The 11,445-nt window shown below is 32.2% G+C and overlaps 2 protein-coding genes across 2 annotated transcripts; both read left to right on the top strand.

The window, feature by feature from the left end:
- Positions 1 to 315: 315 nt before the first annotated feature.
- LOC119193119 lies at positions 316 to 1,831 on the top strand (the record flags this gene model as incomplete). Its single annotated transcript, XM_037446777.1, has 2 exons — positions 316 to 1,398; positions 1,742 to 1,831. Coding segments are annotated over 2 exons (1,173 nt in total), but the record flags the coding sequence as incomplete, so codon positions are not given.
- Positions 1,832 to 1,917: 86 nt separating this feature from the next.
- LOC119193120 (MMS19 nucleotide excision repair protein homolog) lies at positions 1,918 to 5,062 on the top strand (the record flags this gene model as incomplete). The annotated part of the gene is given in 4 exon segments (XM_037446778.1): positions 1,918 to 2,007; positions 2,323 to 2,413; positions 2,416 to 2,489; positions 2,948 to 5,062. Coding segments are annotated over 4 exon segments (459 nt in total), but the record flags the coding sequence as incomplete, so codon positions are not given.
- Between the last annotated feature and the right edge of the window lie 6,383 nt (positions 5,063 to 11,445).

The raw sequence follows: 11,445 nt of genomic DNA, 5'->3' as shown, positions 1-11,445 counted from the left end.
ATTCCTAAAAGGTTGTGGTCTACGATTCACACAGATGTAATGCAGAAGACAGACGATGAGATGAGAATGGGTGCTCTTGACGCACTCTCAAGCCTCATTGTTGTTCAAGCGACTCAAGCAAACACTGGCCAAGAATTTGAGAACTTCCTCAAAGGGATAATAATAACAATGCAAAGAGATAGCTGATGCTACAACATTAGGCCATTTTACACACGCAACCAAAGTGTTGATCACAGCTTCAAACGCGACAAAAGAATCTTGTATCATAATCACAAAGATTATGGTGCCAGCAGGTATTGCTTACACCGAATATAGAGTGACAGACAAACTCCAAATGGCAAGCTTAGATTTCTGGCGGATTTGTATGGAATAGTTAAAAACTGGGATGTTCTAGATAGCATTGGTGATCATATTTACGAAATACCAGGACTATGTCTGAAAGCCGTGAGTTTAACGCAGAAAGATTTTCAAATTGTGGGACTCAAAACATTGTTAAAAGTGAAGGATCTATTGAAATCTGATTTGGTGTTGCCGTTTGTGGAAATTCTTGTTAGTTTCATTCAGCATTCTCGGGATGATGACGTGCTTAAATTGAGTATAAAAACAATTAATGTAATAGCTAGGAAGTATCCTGAAATGATCATGGATTATGTGGTCAGAGGCAAATTTGATGTAAACAATTTGACAGAAGACAAAGCTACTTTGCAGAAACGTGCTCGACTGCTCTCAAATTTAGCTAGCATCGACGATTTCACTAAAGTAATACTTGAAGAGATGTTAAAAATGATTGTTTCGAACGATGAAGACGCTTGTCAAGTCGTAGAGGCTCTGAGCGAAAGTATTTTAGATAAGCAATTGTATCCAGAAAATAAAGTAGTTGAAATCGAAAGTGATCACGGGCTTATAGACAAAGTAATCAACTGGTTGTATACAGAACAAGATCTACACAATCGTGTTTCAGAAGACGGTTTTATATTAGTTAATAGATTAGTAGCGAATTTACCAGCAGATAAACAAAAAGATGTAGTTGATAGACATACTCAAAGGGCTATAGCAAAATGTGCTGAATGTGCAAATTATTTTTATCTAATAGAGGCATTGTATGGTTCCTTAAGACAAGGCGTTAGTGGAAGTTATACTAAAGGTATAGTACGTCTTTCCACAACTCTAGCTCTTAATGTTGATGATGAAAAAGTGAGATACAGTGCAGCAAGCCTATTGGCTCAGATGTTGAATAAAGCCGATTTTGGAGAGCCGTTTGAAGTTGTTTATGAGATGTTGAATAGTAAATTGGAGATGGAAGTGGGTGTGTCCGATCGTCTGTTAATGCTTTACGCGTGGGTGACAAAAGCTTTGGTCATGAGAGGCAGTGTGATGTACACGGAGTGGTTTCAGAAGGTAAATATTATGATTTTGTGGGTGGTAATGGATCGACACTAGTATCGTTTAGATACGTTATTTCAGTTAGTTCTTAAAGATAGAATTATATTTTGCTCACGGTTGCGTCAATGAAAGTTCCATTACAATAAATTGAACCCTATCACAATTTAATAATAACACCCTTAAGAAAAGTATCATCATTCCTTCAGATTAGTTTTACTGAGAGAAAGCTGAGTACAAAAAATAAATAAATAAAATGCTTTATTCATCATGTAGGCGAATATATAGTTGCACTTATTATAAGTCAAGGTACATAAGTATATTTAATTATTACTAAAAATCATCCAATTTCAATTTGCAGATAACACAGTTCATGAACAATCCGAACCACAGTAAAGACGTAGCTAATGCTGTTAAACTGATAATGTCGGATTCAACACACATTATCTGACGGCAGAGTCAGCATTGTAGGGTGAGCCCTGTGTACAAACAGAGGGTGTTTGTGGAGTTCTTTAAGTTTTCACAAAGTATAGGAGAATTGGATGCGAGCGTGAAGGAGGATTACTATTTAGCTTGGGCATTTTGGAACAAACGCCTCGGAGCGCGTTTATCGGTGAATTGGACAAGGTGAGATTTCGGAAATATTAAATTATATAATAAACTTTGATATACATGTATAATATTATATTTTTTGGTATGCTCCTTATATTAACAAAATACAACTGATAAATGACTAGTTGAGTAACAGTATAAATATATAGATATCAAATAATAAAAAAGAAACAATATTTTTTGTTTGTTTATAAATACAGGTGAAATAAAACGCATTGAGTTCACGTGGAAGCTTATGCATTAAGTAGTTTTCATTTTGTTTTCTAAAGCAGTATCGATACGGCAAATCGATTAAAATATCGATATTAAATGTTTAATTATTATTTACAGATCGCAAGGATAATAATAGATTCAGTAATATACAACAATAAACACCTATTGATTATAATGATTGGATTGTTATTACATTTGGTTGACATTAAAATGCATCAGTTGTCGATAGTATGCAGAGTTTACTTCCGCGCCTCACAGCTTTAGCACAGTATGAAGGGTCTATGGTGAGTTTATTAGATCTGTTTTATTGGTCTATCTCTGGGCATCGGTCTCTACTAGTTTTAGTATAGGTATTTTTTTATATTGGGTTACGTCTGGGCATATTCCTTAATAGGGTTAGCCTTTTGTCCACTCAAGTGTAATGAGAGTTATTGATACATGCAAAACTATAAACTAATTTAGTTGATTTTGGAGAACTAAAAGGATTTCCCACGATGTTTTCTTTTTTAAATTAGCAATGGATAGGAATGTGGCTTTAAATTTCAGGATGTGCCTTATTTATGAGATCAAATTCAGGACTATAACTTATAAAGAATATTTTTTATGCCTAAGGCGGTCTTAGTATCCATCATATTTTATATCGATTTTTTTCGAAACGATTTATATAAATTCAGAACTAATCGCGCCAAACCTAATTTTCTATCTGTTTTTCTCATATCAAATAATAATTATATCATTCCAGGATGTACGAATAATGAGCCTACGGTTCCTGGCGCATGTGGCGAATACGTATCCAACGTCCGTCATCCTCCCGTACAAACAGGACATGCTGATCGGCCTTGCGCCGGCGCTGGACGACAAGAAACGTCTGGTACGCGACGTCGCGGTAAAGGCGCGCACCAGGTGGTTCATGGTCGGAGCACCCGGCGAGGCTAAGGAGAATTAATGTGTACTGGACATTGATTTTGAAAGGTGATTGAAACAGCTCAGAGTCGAGAGGCAAGGTTAAGAACAGTGTAGATTTAAAGCTATGTGTACATTCATCGATGTAATAGTGATTAAAAAATTAAATTGGCGTCGATAAGTTTTGGTCCTTCGATCCAGATATGGAATGGTGTTTTGTGATTTTTTTGGGTGATAGTGACAAATTACCTTATATTTGGTAGTATCAGTGGACGCGACATTCTAATATATTAGCATAAAGTTGTATGTATGTATCAACAACAAATTATACAGCTTATGGTATGATTTCAGCTGAAATGCCTATACTAATATAATGGACTGAATGAAAAGTAGGAACAAGTTATCGATATACCGATAGCAAAAGTGCGCAGTTCAGTGAGCATTTTACTAAAAAAAAAAGTGCAAAAAATGGATATCCTCATAACACGACGCGATTCCATTATTAATGTGACGATTTTTTGTTGACTATTTCATAATGCGATCTGACTAGATAGAAGTTTCTTTTATGTGGATTTTGAAAAGAATTTACTACAAAAATGAAACTGACTGATGAAAAGCCTTATCTGGAGGTATAGAAATATTTACAGTAGTTTATCTCACGATATGAAACTGTTTTATCTCAGTAGTTGCAATACATTTTATAATAACTGAACGCCAAACGCTCAATAAATACATTAAATCAGTTCAAACTTAAATGTAGGCAAATAAATGCGCTTTTAGGGGATAAAACACAGTGTATTGACCTTATCTCCGTCCTATAATGTGACCTATCAAAATATCAGGCACAAAGAAGCATGCGAAATCAGATTATTTTGAATATAATTGGAGTGTACCATAAATTTGTGGAAAAGTAAAAACATGATTGCAAGATTGGTCTACTGACAAGGAGAATAAAAGTATTGCTTTTATTAAAAATAATATGAACAGTTTTGAGCATGATAAGTTTTTTTTTTATTTCTTGATGGTTTCATGAGCTACCCTTTATCCCTCGTCGCACTTGAAGGTAAACAGTATTTAGAAGAATTGCGATCAGCAATACCACTTTAATTTGGTATCTTCATATTCACTGAGCGATTATATTAGATGCAATAAATGTTAGTCGGATATGTATGTTTTTATTCCATGTAAAATAGCCGTACAATGTTTTTTCGAGCTTAAAACCTAATTGTCTATGGTAATAACGCAGGGATGATTGTCTATGTTTATAGGGAATATATGTGTGCTAAAATATATTTTAAAGTACTTACAACATATTGAGTAAAGAGCAATTTTTATTTGACTTTTTATATTTGGTGAGAATGGTTCTCTGATTTTGTAAATATTATTTTGTATAATTCATGACAGCGTTTTATCGTTTTATTTTATTATATTTATTCCTTACCCATTCTCCATAGAGCTTCAAGCACAAAGTATTAAAATCCGTACATTGAAGGCAGCAATAAAATATTGTTTATCAGAAAATACAACAATTTAGCACCAGTTATAGAAGCATTTTTCCATAGCATTATTTTTCTTTAAAAAAATCGTTAACTTTTCTATCTCCAGACACAAGGTAAGCTTGTCTCACTAATATCTCAAACGTTTGTTACCTTAGTAACTGATGATTCCGCATCCTAACTGAATCTACAGGCGATTCTGTTCCAATTTTAATTTTTGGTCTCATTCCGAGAATAAACCAATGAAAATAAGTTATTTGTAAACGTCAAAAATACTTTGCTCTGATTGGTCCATTCTTGCGACGGATCGGAAAAGCGATTGGGAGTGTTTATTATAAACGATAGTTAATTGTATTTGTCACCGTCGCGTATTAAGGGCAAGTTCAATGAATGTTAAGGAAATTGTATATTATCTGGCCCCTAATTCTTTTCTAATTTGGTTTTTATTACTGTGGCATGCATAAAAATATAATTTGTTAACTATGTAGCCTCCAAAAAATTACCGAACTGCATTTTACACGTATATATAATGTTTGTTGATGATAATGTTCCTAATCTTAAAATATCATGGACATGTTGGTTGTACTATACACATGTGGACAAAAAAAATATTACAAGTAAGTTTTGTGATTTATTCAATATAAAATATGGCCTTTTTACCTTGCTATTAGTAAAAAGTTTTTTTTTTTATATATTTTCTGGTATCTAGTTCCAACGACAACACTGTAGTAAAAACGCTACCTCTTTAAAACTTTTTATCATTGTATTATATTTAATACAATGATAATTAAATATCATACAATAATAAAAGTTTAAATATTTACAGTATTTCTGTTTCAAAAGTGCGTCATTTTTTGTCAGCAAGTATATGTGAAATTATTATTTTATTGTATCGATATTTAATCTATAGTCTGCATTTATTTGTATGATTTATCTGTAAATATTAAATATACTAGCAGCTGTTCACGAGAATATATTAGTGGTAGATCTGACTCTTCTGAGCCATGTGATTTTTCAATCGTCATATGATTATTTATAAATTATAACCAGACGGAATATGAAGGTCAAACTATAGGGCAACTTTATTCATACAATTGTTGTTTTAATTAGTATCTGTTATCTATTTTCCTAAAAATAACATATTTGATGATTAAAAAATCAGCCATGTATCAAATACGATAGTTTATGTTGAGACTAAGGTCATGGATGTTTTGTTGCTTCAAATAAAGTTTTTATTTTTACACGTGGTTTTATTGATGCTTTGTTTTTGTTTTTTATCGGCCAAGAAGCCTAGCGCACTTATTGAGAGGTTCGTGTTCTACATTTGAATTGGTGTTCTAAATTTGAATCTAATTTTAACAGGGGATTCTATAAATAATTGAATATATTGTCGGTAGATGGCGCAGTTTTGTGATAATCGGAATCTTTGGAGATAGAGTCTCACTACTAAATTTAATAAGATTGCGAACATACATGGGGGTGATTTAGGGATACCCCAAAAGAGGATGCTCTATCTCTGGACCTCCGCTTAACACTATTTTCTGGGACATCCTGTATATAATTTGATAAAAATTGGTTCTGGGCCGATTATAATTGATGGACAACAGGGCCAGAATATTTTATAGGGCTAACTTTTCTAAAATTCTATTTTTTACTACATTAATTGCACTCCTTTCAAAGCACATAACTCTAACTCAAATTAAATCCCACATAAATCCAGACTGTATCGCAACACTTCCAAAGACCCCTGGATTAGTCGAACAAATCTCTGGCCACTAACAATTTGATCCAAATTTGCATAATCTGTTATCAGAGGCGAGCATTTGCCGCACTTTAAATGATAATGAGAGAGCACCCTTGGGCGGGGTTTTTAAACCTATTGTCCAGGGACATACTGACGTTAAAATATTTTCAGTGTATAAATTAGCCGTGAATGAGATAATCTTGCATATAAACGGTCTATTACTTAGATAAATGACGTTTTTTAAGTTGATATTGGGTTTGATAAGGGTTGTTATAAGTTATAGTTATGTGTGATTCATGTTAGTTTTTGGGTAAATTATTCGCTTTTTATACATGTAGAGGTATGTAGAGGTGCAAACTGGGCACACATTTCGCTAAGTGTGTTACGTCCCATGATGTACTTGCCTAGCCTATCCATATCGGGGACAAATTAATGAATCCGGGCTGATACTGAATAGAAAAACTCAAATATCACTTTTCCCGACCCGGGATTCGCACCCACGACCTCAGAGCGCTGCAGTACAAAACGCCAACAAAGTGTCCCTTTTTATCAACAACGAATACTTTGTTAAAAGTAATAAAAAGTTCTCAATCGATATTATAGGTAATCAAAATTGATAAATATACTTAATTTAAAAAAATCAGTTGACGACACTATATCATTTATTTGATACCCTTAAGAAAATTTCAGTAGCAATAACAGAGTAATTGCATTGCAGAATACCCGCCACAATTTCTTATTATCTAAAGTAAAAAGTAAATTCACTCAGTATTTAAATATTAAATGCGCAGGATCGACTTAATTTAGTTTTTCCAGAACTTCAATTAGTTTCACGTAGCTCGCGAGCGTTATTTTTCTGGCTGACCTATTAACTTTGTATTCATCTAATAAAAATAATTTCAATGTAACTTGATCAATTGTAGTTTATTAGTTAGCAAATTGATTTGAATAAATATTTAAACGAATGTATCATTAATTTGGTATCGATTTGACTGATGATGGAATGGAAGCACATGAAATGGATTAAAAGGTATTATACATTATTTAAACTCCGTCAATATTATAATTATTATAAATATCGATAAATATTCTTTGCGCAACCTAATATCGTAAATTGTTTTTGTGTTGTTTAAATCATAATCATTTATAGTCTAAATGGTATTCAAAACAGTTTAACATCGTAATATGGTTCTAAAAACTACCTATTAATAATTTATACTTTTTATGTTAATCAGTTTGTACTCTAACAGGTATATTTACATTCATGTCTATAAAATATTATTTTTGAAATAAAATTATAAAGTACTACTTAATTAAATAAAATGTTTTATAAATAAACTAGTCCACACTGGTCTTATCTGGTTCGTTCAATATCTAGGATTCCCAGTGGGCTGTTCACTGCCACTCAATGTTTACTGAGTAGGTGATCCAAATATCAGCTTTATATCAAAGCGTGTTGATTTAAAATTGATTAACCAAATTCGATTGATATGAAAAACTAGTTTAGAAACGAATTATTGATTTATTCGGTGAATAAATGAATCAAGAATATTGACATTTATAGTTTAAGTTGTAATTATATTGAAACAAGATTTAAGATTTGCTGTAATAGAAAAGAATTTCGGAATTTCGGGGCGATAGACTTATCCTTTTGAAGTGAAAAACTTTTTAGAATCGTTGTGATTTGAAATTTGATTAAACGAACATGCGTCACGATATTTGAAAAAGGAACAACGTTCATCCAGCCTGCATGCTATACAAAATTATAATTGAGATACACAGCAGCTGTTATTTTTATTGGCCGTCAAAAATTCGAATGGGTCTTTAACTCGTATTTGTAATCGATTCTCATTCGATTATTCGCTGCAAGCGTCTCAATAACGCAAGAACAACCCTAGAGATAAATCTTCTCATAGTGACGATCTCCCATTTAAATGAATTCATCAACGGACAGCATTTAATCAGCGAAGGTCCGAGCGCACATTTCCACGGCCATTCGTCTAGGGAAGCATTTTTCGGCCAGTGTTTCGCACACGCCCCGAATTCTAAGCAGAAATCTTGTTTAGTTTAAGTGTTAATGTTAGAGCGAATGAAGGTTTGAAGGGCATTGTTAGTATGTACGGTTAACTTTTCTAGCTTTACTGACGATGTTTAATTAAAGAATGTTATTTTGTTGGAACGTAGCGATGTCCCAGTGGCAGTTTACATGACCCGTGTAAATGTGAGGGTGAGAAAAAGTATCGGATTCTATCCAATTGCCGTCATTGTTTTTAAACTCAATGACGACTCGAGCAGGGCTTTTACATGACAAAGACTGCTCATAGAAAATCTTCTGAAAAATAGCTTACGAGAGATTGAGATTGATATAGAGTATCATAATTAGGATAATTGTAACGTTTAATATCTTTTGTATAATACTAAAACATTACTTGCAAATTTAATTTATTAGGATTAAAATATTCACATAAATAAAATACGCAAATAATATATTAGAGCTTTGTAATTCGCATGCGCAAACACATGTATTAAACACATACTAACATACGAATAAAGGTTACAAAGTGTTAAATGTAGCATGCAGGTTGGTTAAACGCTGTTCCTTTTTCAAATATCGTGACGCATTTTCGTTGCAATCGAATTTCAAATCACAAAGATTCTAAAAACAGTTTCACTGCAAAAAGATAACTCCATCGTCCGAAATTTAAATTACGGATGTATGTGGATCGCTTCATCTCCATCACAATGAGTATATGAGATGTTAAATCCCATAATGTTTAGTAAATACTGGGTACAATGCCCATCAAAACTGAATTTAATAAAGTTTATACCTATTTTTTTATAAAATTGTTATGTTGTTATGAAGTATGAAACCTATAAAGGACACTATTGTACCATTTGTCTAAATGTTATTATTTCATATTTTATGTTTGTACCTTCACCTTTGATGTACAATGTAATAAATAAAGACAATTTTGACCAATTAACATAACGAACAAAATAAACAAAACTAATCCAAACCGTTCCCCATCCAAGATTCGAAGCCATTCACAAAAGAGTTCTACACACTGAGTCCGCACATAAACGTTACCAATTTACGAAAAGGATTCCTAAAATTCTTAGGGCTCTGACTAGATTACCTAACGGAATTGGTTCAGCAAATTGGCTCGCATATAACCATAGTTTGCGAAAACCTTTTTGTTTTACCCTAGGGAGGATGTTAATTGGGTCATTGGGCATGTACGCGATATTGATACACCATTATCTTGTGTGCGTAAGTAATTTTAATTAGGATAATCAGTTAATGACGTAAGCGTTGAAATTAAGTATAAGTTGGGTATAATCAAGCCGTAATATGTATTGAATGAAATGATTTATTTAAACCTGTAAAATGTTATACATTATTTTCCGTCAATATTAACTCTACCACCAGTTCGGAAAGCAGTTCTCACCGGAGAAGAACGGACAAGAAACTCATGTGATGCTCTTTTCAAAATCAGTTTAAAGTATAGACTATATGATAAAGAACGAAAAAAAATACAATTGTTTTTTATTATTGTTTATAGCAGTTTATTTGTATGCTCGCAAAATAAGGAATAAATTAATTTTTAATTTCTATTAGAGTGCACAACTATCTCAGGAATAATGATATATTTTATTTTATTATATTACCTATTTATTAATCGTAAAGTTAGCCAGCCTTCAGATACCAAATATGTTGTTTTAATATAATTAGTTCGTAGATTCAAGAAAATTAGGCGCCGCTTAGACTATTAAATTCTTGCATTAGAAATTTAAATAAAACTATATTACATACAGATTTATTTTATTATTTTCTCCCCGACGTTTCTAAGCCTTGTATTAGGTTTACACAAAATGGCAGCAATTATTTCAACTTATAATACATCTCGGAACTCTATTTATTATCCTAATATTAATTCTGATTGTGTTTTCTTTTACTCGTACTGAAATAAACAGACAAACATTAAATATGAATTATCCTTTTTTTAATTATAAATACTATAGATGATAATGATTGTGAAAAGGTTTAACGAGTAAACGATATTGGATAAAATCTGACATGGATAGGCCACGTGCTGGATTAACGTTAATTAAAAAAACACGTCGAATACGTCCTGCTTTTTTTTTAAATCCGTTAAACAAAAATGTAACAACTAAAAACCAAACGAATTCGTTCAAAAAACTCAAAATGTTTCGTTGAGTATTGAAAGATAAATGCTGATGAATATTTTTGGAACATGTACAAATTGAAAGGTGGATTGTTCAATGGATAGATTGCAATTTGTAACGGAGGAATACAGATAAAAGGAAAAAAAAATGTTTTATATGACGGTAGAATCGGATTAACCATATACACAATATAAAATGGATAAAAAATAAAATAGTAATAAACATAGAACAATATAGTTTTCTCGTATTTATTTTAAAAGAGGAATATGAAACTTTACTGAACAACATATACATAGCACATTCAAATAACAAGTATTCACTAAGTCTGCCTTGGTTACTTACCACTGTAAGGTATATTTCTATCGCTAACAATACGTAGGTTCTGTTGTTGCAGTTTAAATTTATAAAGAAAAGTTACCTCACTCATATACGAAAAGAAATATTACAGCGCATAAATAAGAGGAAGGTGAGTGATAAATATAAAAGATAACACGGTAAATGTGCGCTAGCATTAATTTATTGTAAGTGCATCGATTTATAAAGATAAAAGGTAAGTAAATGAATACACTCATGGTACGCGTTTGTGTGCTTTGTTCTTTCATTTTTGTCAAAACAATAATACTGGTAATCGATATAACAATAAGTCAGAAAGGAATTCTGCTCTCTTACATGGTTAAATAGATTACCTTATTGTTCTTACTACTGTTTATGAAACAAAATGCATTTCTCATTTTGGTAGTATTCTAATCAGTAATAAAAAGCCTTTGGCTTACTGCCCTCTCATTACTATGGCAGAATAGGTAACGTTTAAGCGTCTATTTCCGAATTTTAAGTGAATGTTATTCGTCACATAAATGTATAAGCCGAAGAAATGCAAAAGTCACAATTAAAAATAAATCCCAAATAAAT

The sequence above is a fragment of the Manduca sexta genome, unplaced genomic scaffold (assembly GCF_014839805.1).
Source record: "Manduca sexta isolate Smith_Timp_Sample1 unplaced genomic scaffold, JHU_Msex_v1.0 HiC_scaffold_3620, whole genome shotgun sequence".
Lineage (NCBI taxonomy): Eukaryota > Metazoa > Arthropoda > Insecta > Lepidoptera > Sphingidae > Manduca > Manduca sexta.
This window is presented reverse-complemented; position numbering and strand designations above follow the sequence as displayed.